Genomic DNA, 17,530 nt, shown 5'->3' with positions numbered 1-17,530 from the left:
CAAGTGAAAAAGATGCATAAATTCGATCTAGGCGAGCGTGAGAATGGCCCTGAATGCGTGTGAATAAGCGGAAACCAGGACATGAACTTCCGGTATCAATGAGCCCTGCATCTTCCGTAACAACAGACAAAAATTCACCGCTCCTGTCCCTGGGTGTATCAGGACCGGCACGATCAGCTGGGTTGCACACACAATTAAAGTCACCCATTAGCACAACATGCCGGTCACAGTCCAGTAAGCTGGCAATGCATTCAAAAAGAGTAATGCGCTGTGGCACAGTATTAAATGCATAGACATTCATTAGTCGCCATGGCTTTCCATAGAGAAGAAAATCGCAGCATATCAACCGGCCCTCATTATCGACATTATAGGTCAAGCCCGAACAGGTAAGTGTCTTGCGCAGAAACAACCAGCAACCCGCCGACAAGCCCACAGCATGCGTTACGAGAACATTATATTTTGATAAAAAGGGCTGCAGGGCCACCTCAGTATCCTCCTCACTTTCAATTTTCGTCTCCTGGACGGCGATAACATCAAGGTGCCTGCTGCAGAAAAGTCGGCGGAGTTGCACCTGCCTCTGGCGAGACCTAAGGCCACGTACATTCAGTGTTGCGAATACTAACTCTGCGGAATCAGCCATGATGACTGTAACTAATTATGCCTACAGTTCCCTGTTCTTGTCGGTAGACGGCGATGCCGCCTGAGAACCACCGCCAGGCCTCCTGGACCGCGAACGTCGGCACTGCTCCTTGTGCCTCGACGCGCGACGCCGACGGCGATGAGTGCTGCGCACCGGGTCCTCATCGCCACTCGTTTCGGAAGCGCAGGACGCACGGCGCTTCTGAAGCGGCTCGTCTGCGGAACCAGGTTCAGCGTCCGCTGGAAGAAGGCCCTTATCCGGAAGCTGCTGGCCAGCATTGACAGGAGGAAGCGAAGTGTCCGCTGTGGTATCCGTAGTGGCCTCAAGGACGGCCACTGGTTCTCCACCAGCAGCAGAATCCGGCGCCTCACACCGAGGCGGCGCTGCATGGTCATCCGCCGGCTCTTTACACTCCGCGGCAGCACTTTGGGGAACAACCGGTGCACTGACACTCAAAGGCTCAGCTACAACGGCGGCTGGCAAATCCCCAGTCGCGTCAAGTACTTCTGTAGCGTCCATGATGTGCTCCTGTAGAGCGTCGTCAGGGGGCCGCACACGATGCCGCAGCTTGTCAGCATACGTCACGACGCACTCCTCCGCTGTGTGGCCGAAACGCCGGCAGTCGTCACACCGCGGCGTACGACAGTGCCGACGAATGTGGCCAACACGGTTGCAACGTAAACACAGAGGTGGTCTGCCCGGAATTAGAACAAGGCTCTGAACGCCGCACACAGTCAGCTGATGCGGAACATCACTAACCCCGACTCCATCAGCAAGAGACAGGACGACATCACGGCTTAGAGTTCTCATCTGCTCCATGTCTGAGACTTTCCAATTTTCCGCTGAGATAGATGTCACCTTCCCGTACGCCTGAAGTGCCTCACGGATGAAGCAATCTTCCAAGCGCTCGGGAAGCCACAAAAGCTTCAGCTTCACCTCCTTCGGTTCCGGGTCAACAACAACGCAGCGGCGGCTCTTCACCAAGAGATCGCCGCACGACACGAGCTTTTCTTTTGATTGCGCAGATTTGCAAGTCACCATCCAGACGTGAGACATCTGGAATTGTCCGATGGAGCTAATTTCTTTGAGGTCTATGACGTTCCGCAGCGAGTCTCTGAAATCCTGTGCCCTGTACGGGCGTCCGGCAAGATCTGCATGCAGGAAAACGGAGTCGGTCACAAGCTTACCGGTTGGGAGTCGGGGCAGAACGATACGGTAGTCATTACTGCCAGCAAAAGCCTGAGCAGTACCTCGGCCAGAGGCTGATTGAACCTTTTGTGCGGAGAAAATCGAGGAACGCGTCCGCTTCGAACAACGTCTTCTTCTTTCTCCTTCCTTTTTCTTCCTTTTCTACTTCCTTTTTTCTTCTTTATTACAATTTCACAACGGGTACAAAGAAGTAAAACATGTCAGCAACACTTGCACTGACACGGCAGGTTAAAATTTTTTCAGTTCAACCAAGTCATCCAACACATTTAACCAAGTTGGCTGATCAGGCAGTGCCTGATACACTTCCCTCAGACGTATGACACCTTCAATGAAATGCTCGCGTGGATATCTCACAACTACTTCTGCATTGTTGAATTGTGTCCTTGTTTTCCATAAACTATGGAGGCCAAGGAGCATAATAGTGTCATAAGGGATGTCCTGTTTTCCTACCGGTAAGAACCTGATGCCATGCGGGTGTAGCGGTAAATCTTTCCTTAAAGGGTCAGTCTACTCACCGAGATGAGTGTATAAATAATGGCATATTCTGGTAGTTGGCACCCTATAACATCAATAACGAGGGATCTGCGCCCGGTTTAGGCAGGAATTTATATTTTATTTCGGCGTTAAAAGTCGCGTAAAAATGCATGGTGGCGACCCCAAACGTTCATTTTGTTCAAGAAAGTGGTAGTCTTTTTTTGTAGTAGCATAAGTGAATATACTACGTACCGTTTGTATGCCCCAATGACAGAGAAACGCACGTTTTGTTCTAGTAAACTGTAGAAGACGTACCGCTCGCTTTTTCTGTAAATCACATGAATATTTATAGTTACACGTACGCAAAACGCAGGCACATTTCCACTTTTAGTTCAGAGTATGCTAGCAGGGACGCAAAAATAAACTCAGCCTATAGTGGCGCCATCTGGTCGTCAGGACGGGAACCATAGCTGTAAACGAACCGACTCTCCACTTAAGCCTAGGAGCGGCAGAATCGTCACTCTAATTATTAAAATAAAGCAAATTTATCTCTTATATGTTTTCTTATCGGCAAGATGAGACGAAGCGAAAGACAGGCGCCCCATTTATGGCCAGTGAACGCACTGAAAAAGGCAGCAACAACGAGAATTCAGTCCGAAGCGAGAGGTCCGGCTTCGATGGGCGCCGCCATGTTTGTCGCCGCGCGGCGGAAATCCAGATGGTTGCCAGATGAGACTACCATCTCATACAGATGTGTTCCCACATTAATATATTCTATTTTAAAATGTTCTACCGCACTCCTTGGCACCACAGCTGGCTAAACGGTAATTTGAGTAAAGAGCTATCGGTTGCCGCAAAGAAAATATGGTCGATAAAATTCAGTAGACTGACCCTTTAAGGTTCTTTGAAGCACATCCCAGAAGAAAAACGCATCCCAACAATCTAAAAACACGTGATCTATTTTTTCAGGTTTTTTACATAGAAAACAATCTGTTGACCAAGGGACAAATAGTCCTTTATCATGCATCCATGTTTTGACCGACAGTGTTCCGGTGTGAAGTTTGAAGAAGAAAGTTTTCAAAGATGGGTAAACTGGCATTCTTTTAACCCTTTTGAGCACATCTGCTCCTGGGCCTCCGCAGTTTGACAATCGGTAAATGGGTACAGGGAGCATTGATTCAATTAAATCTTTATACAGATTTTTTCTAGTGACATAGGAGAGGTACTGCATTGAAAATCGCACTTGTAACACTCTATAAGCAAGCACAACTTCACGCAGATAACCTCTCACGGTACCACGCATGTTTTCAACAGAGCATACTACAACTCCTGGTAGCAATCGACATAGACGAACTTGCATAACTGTGCGAAGAAAAATATCGTTCTGGTAGCGAAGAAACATAAAGCGGGACACGATTTGTCGTACAAATAAATGAACAAGACCGAGACCTCCTCTCTTCACGGGCAAGAATAAGTTTGTTCGACTAGTTCTTTCCCATGTTGACGCCCAAATAAATACAGCAAATACCCGATGGATCCTTTGAATATTGATCGTCCTAGACAATGAGAACTACATATACGTTGGCAGAAGGTAGCGTAGCCTTTTTTTTTTTTGGGGGGGGGGGGGGGGAGGGGGATAGACACACACAAAAAAAACGCTACGCTACTTCCTGCCAACCTATATGTAGTTCTCCTTGTCTAGGACGCTGGACAGTGTTTGTAAAAAGGCGTCGAATCAGACGAATGCCTCCCTAACGCCCACCAGTGTCTCCAGCATTTAAGATTCACAAACAATTGTGTACTTAATTAACATCTTAACCACACATCAGTGACACAAGCAGCAACACCGCTCTAAAGGCTTTCGCCTCACCGCACTTTAGATCAACAAAGTGCCCCCCTGAATTTTTTAGAAAGTTTTGTTATCTCGACCATCGGTCATGTGTTATGCGCATTGCGTGTCCTCTCCACGTGCTCTGCCAAGCCCATGCCAAATTTACCTTCAGTAACGTCTGGAAAACCAGTAGTGATGACAGTTGTATTGCAATGGTGAGTGTAGTTTGCAGACTATAGTGGCGGCTAGTGTAATATTGGGGCTCTAATGGACGGACGTTCGAACCCATCTTCGGCTAACTTTTACACCGAAAGCTGCAATAGCTTGTGGGGACGCCTTCGTCCCCTGCGTTCGCTTTCCCGTAACGCACTAGTTCCCTGTGGGGGATAGCCGGGTCTCTTCTCCCTGGGACCGGGATAGCGTGTGGACGTTCACGCGCAAAGCTCCGCTCTTCGCCGGCGGCGACCTCGTGTGGAAACATGTTCCCCTCAGCTCGTCCCGTCCGGCCTCGGAGATTTTCCCTCGGCCCTACCGTGGGCGAACATTCGCTCGTAACCGTGCTGGTGAGTCGGACATCCTCGATTCCTCAGTGTATTTTGTTGCTAGCTGGCGTTATTGTTGTTATAGCAATAAATGCCTCGTTTGTGTCAGCCAGTGTGTCGTTCCTTTGTTCCCGCAGAGCAAGGCCCGCCGTGGTCGGCGTGCGCTCGGTAGCGTACGCGACCACGGGGTGGGGTCCACGCGGTTTTGAACTGGGTCAGCCGCGCTTAAACGGGGAGAACGGATTTATCTCCCCCAATTTCAACCCCACAAGCTTCAGGTGGTCACCACCGCCACCTCAGTGTGATTGAGGTGTCCCGTGACCGAGTGAGATACTTACGCGCCTTTCCTTTCCAAAAACCAACGCAGGGTTTAGGCAGCCAATTAGTTTTAAACTAATTGTCATTGTCCGTGTGCTTCCATGTCAACAAATGATTTTTTTTTATTGTTCCACTGTTTGTTTCCTATGTGTGTATGTTTTTGAAACCTGCTTCATTACCCATATATTTTCAATGTGTTTTTTGACGACCGCAGTTTCTTTTGTTAATCTATGTCGACTGCTGTCTTGTAAGGTGGCCCCTGGACCTTCGTCAAGTTGCTCTGTGCAACTTTTAGTCCAGGGGACCATTCAGAGTGTGTATTTGTACTACCGCTCTGGAAAATAAGACAAAACTGAGAACCATAGTTGCTTCGTGCAAGCTGGCCCTGGAGTCTGTGAAATGTGTAGGTAACGCGATGTAACCGAAGACTGCAAGTAGAAGGCCGAGTGTGCACGTGATCGAGCGTAGAAAGGCCAAAACAGGCCTGCGACACGCCCAATCGGGTGGTCGCCTGTGAACCGTCAAAATGGGCATGCAACTCCTGACCTCTCTGCCGATAATGCCAGTTAGCTTAATGCGCTGAGCGGGTAGCCTTGGGTCTACTAATGTTTTATTGAAGCGAAACCTTCCCTACGGAACCTCGTGCTTCGATCGCCGGGTGCCTAGTTTTCACCTTTAGCGATAAGCTAAAGTAGCTTATCCCTGGACCTCATACATATATAAGGCGCCCTCACACTACATGTAATCACTCTTCGAGGTGGCGCAGTGGCTAAGGCGTTACGCGACTGCGTCGGGCAGGTGCACGGGCTAGTAACCCGACCTCGGAGACTGCACCCAGGTTGGAGAAATGGGTGGGAAAACGCCCGTGTACTGTACGGGTACACGTACTACAAAGGGAAGGCTTCCGTAGGACTCCACTGCGGAAAACAGAACACTTCGTAACAAAATAATAAAATAAGTAGAAACAACAAACTGTAACTGTATGAAAATATAACTAATTAGGATAAAAACTAATAACATTGATATTGTAAAATAAAATATGTAATGTAAAATAAAAATTAATAATACTGCAACTGTGAAATAAAATATATAATGTAATTAATAGCTTTAGCAAAGTGTAAAGTATACTGTGTGTCGCTTACCGCAGCCGCTAGTGCGCATGCGCAGATCTGCGCGTGCGCATTGGCGGCTGGCGGCCGCGGTAAGACGAGGGTGGAGGGTGGGTGGGGGTGGAAGCTCGTAGGTGTTATATAAATTTTTAAGCATGAAATGCTTTTAGCCCCCGTTGTCGGCAGTGTGGTGACGTCACGCCGAGACCGAGAGCCATCATCCGGGCACTGAAATCCAGTCATCCGGGCACTAAAATCCAGATATCCGGGCACTGAAATCCAGTCATCCGGGCACTGAAATCCAGTCATCCGGGCACTGAATTCCACTCATCCGGGCACTGAAATCCAGTCATCCGGGCACTGAAATCCAGTCATCCGGGCATTGAAATCCACTCATCCGGGCACTGAATTCCAGTCATCCGGGCTCTGAAACGAGAACATCCGGGCACCGTACGAGACTTAGCGAGATTTAACGAGACTCCGTAAGCCCTCCTACGCGACCGGCATGCAAGCGCTGGTTGGTCTCCAAACGAGACAAAAAATAACTGCTGCCAGTGCCTTCTCAATGTTTATCAAGATATCAGTGGAGCTGTGGGTTTGATAACGCACGGAATTATAATTTCCGACTTCTAATAACGCGTGCAAAAACCACATAAATTGCATGTTGCACTTCGTTGTCGTACGTGATCCGGGGGAGAAGCGCTGCGTTCAAAGGGCAAGGCATCGTGCCGAACGGGTGGTGGCGTTCCTCCCTTCCTTTACGGTGCGGTTCGGGTGTCCACCGAGATGGCAGAGAATTACTGCGCCATTTCCTTTCCTCAAAAAACCTTGCGTTCAAATGACAAGGCATCGCGCTGAACGGGTGGTGGCGTTCCTCCCTTCCTGTACGGTGCGGTTCGGGTGTCCACCGAGATGACATTAGGCCCGTAAACATTTCATGCTTACTCTACTCTCGGTTACGGGAGAGGCAGAGATTTTTTCTTCAACGCCACGGTGACGTCATTTAGGATTTTTGAGTGCAGCTCTTTAGCGCCCGTTTCTGCGTTTGTGGCGTTGCCGTCGCCGTTGTCCGTTGTAACCAGCAGTGGACACCCTAGTTGCGCTTTAAGCTGCGAAAGCAATGGAGCGGGAGCTTGGAAAGCAAAGGAAAGGCGTATAACTGCCCTCTTGGAACAGTGGACCCCTCTATAGTGCTTTAAGCTAAGTGGGGGTAGTGACAGATGTGCGCTGCATGCTTTGGCATCGACAACGTTGTGCTAGAAACGCGGCACTGAAGCCATAGGCCGTCGGCGTTCGTTGTGTTTATTGGCGTTGCGTTGACCTCGTTTTACACTCCGATCATTTTAAGGAAAGGAAGTGCGCGTAATGGCTCCCTGGGTCAGTGGACACCTGAATCGTGTTACGTGGGGTGATGAGAGAGAGAGAGATGTGGGCTGCATGCGTTAGCGCTGAAAACGTTGTGGTAGACACGTGGCACTGCTCCAATATACCGCAGCGTTCATGTGGTGAGCTAACTCCCATGATCAACCATTAACTGCCGCCTGCCAGGGTGGCAGGGTGGGTGCGCTGCCTATAGTCAATGTCCGGAACGCAGTCAACATTACAGACGCCAAGCCGCTTATACTTGCCGGATACGCCATAGCTTTCGTTCCATAACCAGGTTCAGCAGTAGTTGAACCGCAGCTAATTTTTATTTTGTATGTTTTTATGGATTTAGTCGAGGGTATAATGAGCGAAAATTTTGCGGCTGCACTTATTGATGCAAACGAGAGTTCAGCTGCTTAAACTGAAGAATACGACAAGATTTTTCGTTAAAAAGAAACCGGCAGCAAAAACTTTATTTTTCTGCGAGTTTTGTTGTACCACTAAACCCGGCAGCCGCCTCTTCAAGCTACAGAAGTGACGTTTTGACAACTTCCATTCGATTCAAATCGCTAAACGCGGATAGAGTTCGCGGGGTACTGTTACATATGTAAGTACAAGCTTTGTGTAACCCTCCCCGTTTCCGTGGTCGGCCATCGTCCTGAAGCGTTCCTCACGGCGAAACGAAATACTAAAATTCTGCAGCGCTCAAGTCTATCAGCTTTGGCGTTCACGACTCTGTCAGGCCTAGCTAGAATGATCGAAGAGACGCGCTTTTATCGCCTTCGATTCAGCAGACGCGGTTGTTGCGACGCGCGTCTCTTCTTTCACTCTTTCCTCTTATCTATTATCTCTCTACCTGCACGCGGCAGCGGTGGTGGCTCGGCTGGAGCCAATCGGCAGTCCCGTGCACATTCCTTTTCATCCTTCTCTCAGTCGCAACAACAACAACGTCTATCACAGCAGCACCATTGGCCGAAACACTCTTTCCCATCCGTCCCTGACAATATGAAGCTCCACAGTAAGAATAATCACAATTTTGTGCCCAGAAAGGACGGGAATCTTACAACGAAAGCAAAACAACACGAAGGTGCACAAAAGCAAAACACGTGGCCGTACATGAAATATTTTAAAACAGGTGATCTGACAGCCGACAGCGCCGGGAAGTCACCACCCGTCTCGTCCTTTCATAGCGTCCACTAAGAAGACCTGCCGGCACGCTCGCGACATGTGCGTCCGTTCCTATCGAAGAACGCCATTAAGCTTGAGGACATCATCATCATCAACGCAGGTTGTGCGCACCGGCCACAGCGGCGCTGCAGCAGTGCCCCACCAATCGAACTCCGACACGCGCCGGTCGAACGAGCCACGCCACGCGCCGACACCTCAGCTCAGAGACGCCATGTTCCATCGGAGCAGAAAGCCACGCCGACCCGATGTCCGGCGGTCCCTTGGCGCAAACCTAGCTGCACTGGACACAGTAACGTCGGCCGAGTCATCCCCCCAAGCATCTCCGCCCGATGACCTGGCGCCCACATTTCCAGAGGAGAGGCAGAAGCGACCCGAATGGTGGCACCGGAGTGACAGTGCACAGCCTCGAGGTGGCGACGGAGGATGTTCCCAGGCCGAAGACATCCCAGGGGCCGATGCGGATAGCGGCCTTCCTCCTGAGTGGCACCCGAGCAACGTGCATAACGACGGGCAAGACACCAAGCAGTCCCAAGAGCTTACGCCACCATCGGGCATAGAGGCACCCCACGAACAGCCCCTACTCGCCGCCCTGCCCCCAGCCGCCACCACAGGAACTCTTCGAGCCATCCCGCAGGCTGCAACGTCGAGTGATTTAGGGGCCTGGAATGAGTCGTCGCCAGTTCAGAGCATCCCAAGACCAGGCAGACGCATGATGAAGCTTCCGTGTCCGCTGTGCATGGCGGCGAACGCAACGCTTACGTCGACATTGCACGCGGCAAGCCCTGCTTCCTCGCCATAGAAGAGCACGGCGGATCAAGAGTGCCATGGTCGACTCGGGGTATACCTTATGGCGATGACAAGCCCCACCTCGAGTTACCGTGCTATTAAGGGTAACGTGGGGACGGCATGACGTGAACTCTAGGCCTGAGGTCGTCTCTTCACGGTCGAAGGTTCCTTAGGGCCCATTCACACAGTCGCTTCGTGTCACTGGAAGGCGAGGAGGTGGACATAACGCTGTCGTTTTATCGCCTGACGACGCAATCTTAGTGTAGTTGTTTCTATCCGAATTAAATAATTAGTAGAAATATTTTGTTCCTGTGTTTTTGGACGCATCCCAATGTACAGTCGGGGACAAAAGTCTCCGGACCACGTGTTCCTCTAACGAAGCCGATAGCTCTGCTATTAGTCGGCGGCTGGAGACCACACTTGTGGAGGTAAAAGTCAAATTTTTGTTCTTTCATCTCTACAAGTGCGGCCTCTGCCGCTGTCCGATAGTAGAGTTATAAGCTTAGTTTGAGGAACACGTGGTCCGGAGACTTTTGTCCCCGACTGTACGTTACTCGGGTTTGCACAGAGTACTAAGATGCAGCAGACTCGACGCCAAATCTTGACATGAACGCTGCTAAATGAAGCCGAGGCCGAGCTATTTGCTGATCTTACTAGTTTCAGCCTGGTTGAACCACAGCCAATTGTTTGTACTCAAAGTGCAGAGCCAGAGCAGACGACTCCAAGTCTGCATGTGCTACGTACACGCATATAGTAGCAAATAAGCGCCTATGTACTATACTGTTCTGGTGTTTCATTGCAGGCAGGTTGGTAGCAATTCAGAACAGCAGAGCAAATTTCTTTTCCTTCTCTGGTACGGTGCCAAAGCGTAAGAACACTAATCTGGAAGAAGAAAGAAGGCTGCAGAAGTATGGTGGCTCATATTTAGACCGATGTAACGTGCGAAAGCTCAATTCTTAACTTACTACAATGTTTCTTCGCATTCGCTCAGTAGCGTGTAATACTTCGCTGTAGTGAAGTGCAATGTAGTGGAGTACTACGGGTGCGTTCGCGTTTGCCCATAGAACGCGCATTAACAGATTTGCATTATTGAGTATGCGAGAGGAGATCTTCCCATTATTGGCTCCGACTGACTGACCGGCACGTACGCTGCTCTCAGCTGCGCACGATTATTGAAAATGACAGCTCGACGCCTATACTGTACTAAACACCGGCACTGCTATTTCACTAATACGACAACGAACCAGCACAAACACCTAGCCTGGAAATATATCGTGACAAGAAATGCGCTGAAAGCCATCTAGGTACGTTTATAGTACACCCTGTACGTATCGTCTGCGTCACCCTTGTGAAGAGCGCTCGAGCAAGATGCATCACACAGTAAAAAGTGAGGTTGGAAAAGCAGCACTTGGTTTCCTGGTAATGTGTGTGTGCCCACCTTGCATGCAAGTCTGTGGCCATACTTCCGCGCGAGCATTGTCTCTAAAAGCTAGAAGCTGCAACGTGGTGTCGAAATATACGCCGGGAAGTGCTGAGCTCGAGCGGTCTACTAAAAGGGACGCAGACTGTGCGTAAGGCAGAACATGAAGCCACCAGTCAAACCGAAAATCGTCGCCAGAACTCCATAGGTTCGGGAACATCGAAGAGTAAGAGCGCAGGATACGGACTAGAGTTAGCCGTGCCCAGACCATGGACGCAGCCGCCGATTGCTAAAAGTGTGGTAACCGACGAACAGCATGTGGCAAAGTCAAAGATCGGTAGAAACGGCGCTATATAGGGAAAGCCGCCACGGGAACAGCTAGCTTTTCGCTGCATTGTTCATGTTAACTCGTAGTTTTTTTTTTAATCGGTTGGTACTATGGCGATCATACGAGCTGCAATGCTGCCGCGGTGGCTCAGTGGTTATGGCACTCGGCTGCTGACCCGAAAGACGCGGGTTCGATCCCGGCCGCGGCGGTCGAATTTCGATGGAGGCGAAATTCTAGAGGCCCGTGTACTGTGCTATGTCAGTGCACGTGAAAGAACCCCAGGTGGTCGTCGAAATTTCCGGAGCCCTTCACTACGGCGTTCCTCAAAGCCTGAGTCGCTTTGGGATGTCAAACCCCATAAAACCATAAAACCAAGAAATGCACAATATGTCGTATACAAGCAAAGTTCACGAAGCAGTGCGGCCCTAGCGGTGCTTAAAATGTACGCATTAGGCTGCTGAATAAAACAGACAATGCCCAGACTGTCCGTATTAGACGACTGCTCGTGAAGTCGTACATTTGTGATGTGCGGCACTTGTTGTGGACGTGCCCAGCGATGGCTCTATTAGAAAACGGCTGACCAGGGAGGTCGGCCTGTGGTGAAACCGCGATCAGTTCAGCGTCAACCTCTGCGACTACCTCAGCGAAACTGGTCTTCACACTTGCTTTTAATTTTCTATCTCCAGCATTCCTTTCCCCCTTTCTCAACTTATGCGAAATGGCACACTTCTCGTATATATATATATATATATATATATATATATATATATATATATATATATATATATATATATATATATATAAAGACGTATCGATTCGGAATAAAATATAAACCTCAGTTGGGTGACTTCGAACGCGTTGCAGGTCATACTGAGCCGGATAGTACATACTGCGGATCACGATTGTAGGTTCAAGCAGGACAGGGGTAATACAGTGAAAGCTAAACGACAAAAAAAAGCACAACATCGAAACACAGCGCCGAATATGAAACATTTTAAAACAAATGAACTGACAGCCGAAAACGCCGAGAAGTCACCGCCTATCTCGGCCTTTTGTAGCGTCTGTGAAGACAGTGCAGGCAGGCTGGCGACATGTGCGTCCGCCTGTCGAGGAACGCGGGCGGTGAGCATCGGCCATAGGGCGGATCGGCCATAGCGGCGCTGCAGCAGTACCCCACCAATCAAACTACGCCACGCGCCGGTCGAACGAGCCACGCCACGCGCCGACACCTCGGCTCAGAGACGCCATGTTCTGTCGGAGCAGGAAGCCACGCCGACTTGGTGACCAGCGGTACCTTGACGCACACCTAACTGCACCGGACACGGTCACGTCGGTCACGTCGGCCGAGTCATCCCCCCAAGCATTTCCGCCCGATGGCTTGGCGCCCACATTTCCAGAGGAGAGGCAGAAGCGACCCGAAGGGTGCCATCGGAGTGACAGCGAACAGCCTCGAGGCGGCTATGGAGGAGGCCCCCAGGCCGAAAACATCCCAGAGGCCGCTGCGGATAGCGGCCTTCCTCCTGTCTGGCACGCGAGCAACGTCCATCACGACGGGCAAGTCACCAAGCAGTCCCAAGAGCTTACGCCACCATCGGGCGTAGAGGCACCCCACGAACGGCCCCTACTCGCCGCTCTGCCCCCATCCGCCACCACAGGAACTCTTCGAGCCATCCCGCAGGCTACGGCGTCGAGTAATTAAGGGGCCTGGAATGAGTCGCCGCCAGTTCTGAGCATTCCAAGACCAGGCAGACGCTTGATCAAGCTTCCGTGTCAGCTGTGCATGGCGGCGAACGCAACGCTGACGTCGACCTTGCAACGCGGCAAGCCATGCTTCCTCACCATAGAAGAGCACGGCGGATCAAGGGCGTCATGGTCGACTCTTGGTACCTTCTGGCGACGACAAGCCCGGGCCTGAAGTACAGCGGTATTTACTGTAACGTGGAGGCGGCATGTGAGCTCTAGGCATGAGGTCTCTTCACGGTCGCGGTCGAAGATTCCTTGGGGCTCACTCAGTCACTTCATGTCGCGGGAAGGCGAGGAGGTGGACTATTTTTTTGACACCTAATGTGGCAATCTTAGTGTAATCATGTCTCTGCGAAATATATAATTAGTACAAATTTTTCGTACCTGTGTTCTTGAATGTATCATATGTTACTGTTGTTTTGCACAGAGTGTACTGCTTGTAATCGGTGGAAAGTCGAAGCAGACTCGACGCCAAATTGACAAAAACTTTGCGAAGCGAAGCCGAGGCAAAACTAGTAAAACAGTGCCTAACCTTGCTTAACTAGGCACAGCGAGCTTTTCGTTCCTTTTACTCGGTTCTGCCGCGTTGAACCACAGCCAAAGTGCAGAGGTAGAGCAGACGACCGCAGGTTCGCATGCACTACGTACACGCATGTAATAGCAAATAAACGCCTACAAAGAATACAAAGAAGGCTGCAGGAGTATGATTATAGTGGCTCATATTTAGACCAATGTAACATGGGAAGGCTCAATTGCTGCAATGTTAGCGTTCGCTTAGTAGCGTGTAGTACTTCCCTACAGCGTTCGCGGGTGCGTTCGCGTTTGTGCCCGCGCGTTTGCATGCGCTGGCGTTTGCCCATGGAACGCGCATTAACAGATTTATAATTATTGCTTCTATTCCCCGTTCAGTATGCGAGAGGAAATGTTCCCATGCTGTTGGCTCCGACTGACTGACCGCCACGTACGCTGCTGTCAGCTGCGGCACCATTGCTTGAAAAAAAAATGGCTGAGGCTTAGCTAAGGTTAAGCCTAGTCAGATGCGAATCATATTGATGGCTAGGCTTGGTAATATATGGCTTTCCTTGGTTGAATACTTGGTCATTTTAATACAACCACTAGAAGTGTAGCAAGGATTGCCGTGGCAGCTATATACGGGATCATCGGTGAATTCAATGCAGAGTGTACAACCGCTGCCCCAGCACCGGCTACAACAGCATTCTTGGCACCCATGGAAAGTACATTGGAAACACCCTTAGTTATTCCACCACCGCCACCATTCCCTATAGACTGTACTGATGTACCCCCAGCAGCAGCAGGCAGCGCCTCTGATGTGGAGCCTCCACCGCCGCGGCCGACCGCGCGAGCCGGCAGCCCATCTCTCCTCTGCTGTGACGTCATGTTGTCACGTGGTCAGCCGCCGCGCCTCTGATGTGGAGCCTCCACCGCCGCGGCCGACCGCGCGAGCCGGCAGCCCATCTCCCCTCTGCTGTGACGTCATGTTGTCACGTGGTCACGGTGGTAGCTCCACCGCCGCGCTCGACGGGCTGTAGTGTACGCCTATGCTGTACTCGAAATTACTAAATACCACCACTACTATACCTCACTAATAATAACAACAACGAACTAGCGTACACACGAAGCCCGGAATAATATCGTAGCAAAAAAGGCGCTGAAAGCCGTCGAGGTATACGTTGGACGTAGTCTGCGTCACACTTGTGAAGAGCGCTCGATCGGTATGCGTCACACAGAAGTGAAGTTGGATAGCAACCCTTGCTTGCCCAGGCCATAGACGGAGTTGTCGATTGCTGAACGTGAGCTAACGGATGAACAACACGCAAAGTCCAACAACACTAGGAATGACGCCGTAGGGAACGCCGCCGCGGGGACAACTTACTGCTAGATTGTTTTTTTTTTTTTTAAGGCGTGACCAAGTTGTGTTAGCAAGTGTGTCCGCGTTTCGGCGTCACTACTTAAAAAAATTACGAGGAACTTTAGCGGCTTAAGTGGTGAAAGGCGAAAGCCTGAGTGCTGCATTCTGCTACACGATTGTTCACTTCACATTCTGTTGGTGCATCAATTAACTGCCAATTAATGACGCTTAATCTTTGTCTTTAGGAGTGGAACGCGACAGCGTGTTGTATAGCGCTGCCAGGGTCCAAGGAACGCCACCACCCGTTCGGCGCAATGCGTTGCCCTTTGAACGCAACGCTCTTTGAGGAAAGGAAACGGCGCTGTAATTCTCTCTCATCTCGGTGGACACCTTAACCGCACTGTACAGGAAGCGAGGAAGTGGAGTGAAAGAAGAAAGAGGGGCCGTAATGAAGGAAATGAAAATTGTATTTGAGGAAAGGAAATTGCGCAGTAACTGTCCCACATATCTCGGTGGACACCAGTAGAAAATTGTATTTGAGGACAGGAAATTGCGCAGTAACTCTCACATATTTCGGTGGACACCCGTTCAAATTCGCGCGCAGTGACGTCATGACCATTTCGACCAATCTGAAACGCAGGAAAATTTGCTAACACGTCTTGGTCACGACAGTATGAGCCATTCAAGGCTTTCGCCTTAAAAAGCCTGTGTCGAGGCTGGGAATCGAACCAGGGCCTTTGGCATTAGAAGGGGAGTCGCTACCACTCCGACACGAAAGCTCGGGCTTCAGCATGAATAAAGGCGCACATAATGAATGCATGGGTTTCATAAATAAAATAAAATAAAAAGAAAGAAAAGGAAATAAAAAATTAAATATGAAAAATAAAAAGTAGAAACAAACAGTGCGCCAGGAAAGGCTTTCACCTTGCAGCACTTCAGAAAGCTAAAGTGCCCTCTGAATTTTACTTGCTGCACGCGCACGCACGCACGAACGCACGCGCACGCGCGCGCGCGCGCACACACACACACACACGCGCACACGCACGCACGCACGCACGCACACGCACACACGCACACACGCACACACGCACACACACGCGTGCGCGCGCCGCCACCGCCGTTGCCGCGGTGGCTCAGTGGTTATGATCTGGTGTCCCGCAAGACGCGGGTTCGATCCCGGCCTCGGCGGTCGAATTTCGATGGAGGCGAAATTCTAGAGCTAGAGAGTAGAGTTGGGACGTTAAACCCCATAAACCAAACCACACACACACATACCGCTGAAACCTGTGTCTGTGTGTTCTCTCTTCTTGGTCCCGTGTACTGCGCTGTTTTTATGCAAACCTGGTGAGTGCGGCCAGAAGTGTTGTACTAAAAAGCACTCTCGTAACCTCCTTCAGAGAACAGTTAAGCTATTTTTGAAAATTTACGCTTGTGGAAAAAAGTGAGAGGCTTCAGATGAGTTCGCCTTTTACAAATGCTATGCAGCATGGCTGCAGGTTAGTAAGTCAAGAGGGCACTTGGTCTTATCAGGCGTAGCATCGAAGAATAGTGGACGTTGTAAATACGAACCTGCCGTCATCAGACGTCAATATGACCGTATTTACGTGTTGTCAATCTATCGTCTTGAGATTCTAGCCTTGAATTTCAGCTGCTTACGTGACGCCATGTGCAGGTATATCGTATACCCTATGTATACATTCGTCGCTGACATTTTACGTTGAGACTTTGATCTCTTTTTTTGTTCTTTTTGTTTAGGTGAGATGGTGGGAAAGGACTGGACAAACGTCCTGAAGAAGGTCGGCTTTGACGAGGGATCGAATTCTACCAACGTCGCAATGTCCACCGATTCGGCTTCGTCGAATGGCAGCGTACATCATGTGCCCCGGCCGGGTGGAGCTCTCATTTACTATAACGGAAAACATGATGACAAAAACTGGAGAATATCCAAATCACGGGACCCCACTGACAACGAGTTTTCGGTAATGTACAAACTGTACTTGGCAGTTCGCTACGTCCCTCTCTCATTACCCGGAATTCTGGACCAGCGCTTCTAGAACCCTTGGCTGTGGCCATTAGGCTGATGACTATGAACATTAAAAAACAGCGCGTTGAGAACATCGGTGACGCAACAAAAAATTTGGCTACGGTTTAACCCGGCTGACCCTAGTTTACAGAGCGGAAGCTCGATTAAGCATGGTCAGACACGGTTTGCTGTAGTTTAACTGTGCTTCTCCGGACGATCCCCTCGTTCTTCATCGGTTTCTGCATCAATCTTCGCGCGTTTCCTCGCTCTACCCTTCGCCAACGTGCCCTGTCGACGTTCTTGATCATAAAAATCAGCAGATCCAATCAGTCGTCTGCGATACACAGCCGAAGCACTCGTTCCAGCGCGCGACTCCTCCATGGCTACCTGCGAACGTCAAGCAACGCTCCGCGCTTTTTATTATCTAATCAGATGACCAGCGAGTGACGTGGTTCAGCGAAACTGCGAGGTTCGACACTTGGGAGGTCTACTGCACGTAGTGGCAGTGCTGTCTGATGCGGTGTTCGCTGCCGGAAAGTGGCGATTTGATAAAAGCCTAACCAAAGCAAGCAGCCTACGTTTGTACACCATCGTGATGCGAGAAACAGCCAAGCCGTAATCAAGTTGTTGAAATGAGCTTCAGTGTGGTGCAAGGATACCAATGTATTTGCCGCAACTAATCTG

General features: G+C 50.2%; 2 protein-coding genes across 2 annotated transcripts in view; one reads left to right on the top strand and one right to left on the bottom strand.

Annotated features, from left to right (window-relative positions):
• The window catches only part of LOC149339424 (angiotensin-converting enzyme-like), a 63,468-nt gene that overhangs the window by 14,067 nt on the left and 31,871 nt on the right, over positions 1 to 17,530 (top strand). Inside the window, exon 7 of the mRNA XM_089550921.1 lies at positions 16,579 to 16,802. Coding sequence (XP_089407047.1) covers positions 16,579 to 16,802 — 224 coding nt within the window. The remainder of the gene's footprint in view (positions 1 to 16,578; positions 16,803 to 17,530) is intronic.
• LOC149339426 (uncharacterized) lies at positions 471 to 1,828 on the bottom strand. The gene has a single exon (XM_089550475.1). It carries the CDS (start codon positions 1,694 to 1,696, stop codon positions 662 to 664), a length of 1,035 nt encoding a protein of 344 aa, XP_089406601.1. The 5' UTR covers positions 1,697 to 1,828; the 3' UTR covers positions 471 to 661.

This window comes from Amblyomma mixtum, chromosome 6 (genome assembly GCF_055824585.1).
Source record: "Amblyomma mixtum isolate Tamu chromosome 6, ASM5582458v1, whole genome shotgun sequence".
Classification (NCBI taxonomy): domain Eukaryota; kingdom Metazoa; phylum Arthropoda; class Arachnida; order Ixodida; family Ixodidae; genus Amblyomma; species Amblyomma mixtum.
Note: the sequence above shows the minus strand (reverse complement) of the source record. Positions and strands in the feature narration are given on the sequence as shown.

Excerpts from the sequence above, each read along its gene's own strand:
- LOC149339426 (XM_089550475.1), bottom strand. The coding sequence starts at position 1,696 with ATGTCTCACGTCTGGATGGTGACTTGCAAATCTGCGCAATCAAAAGAA.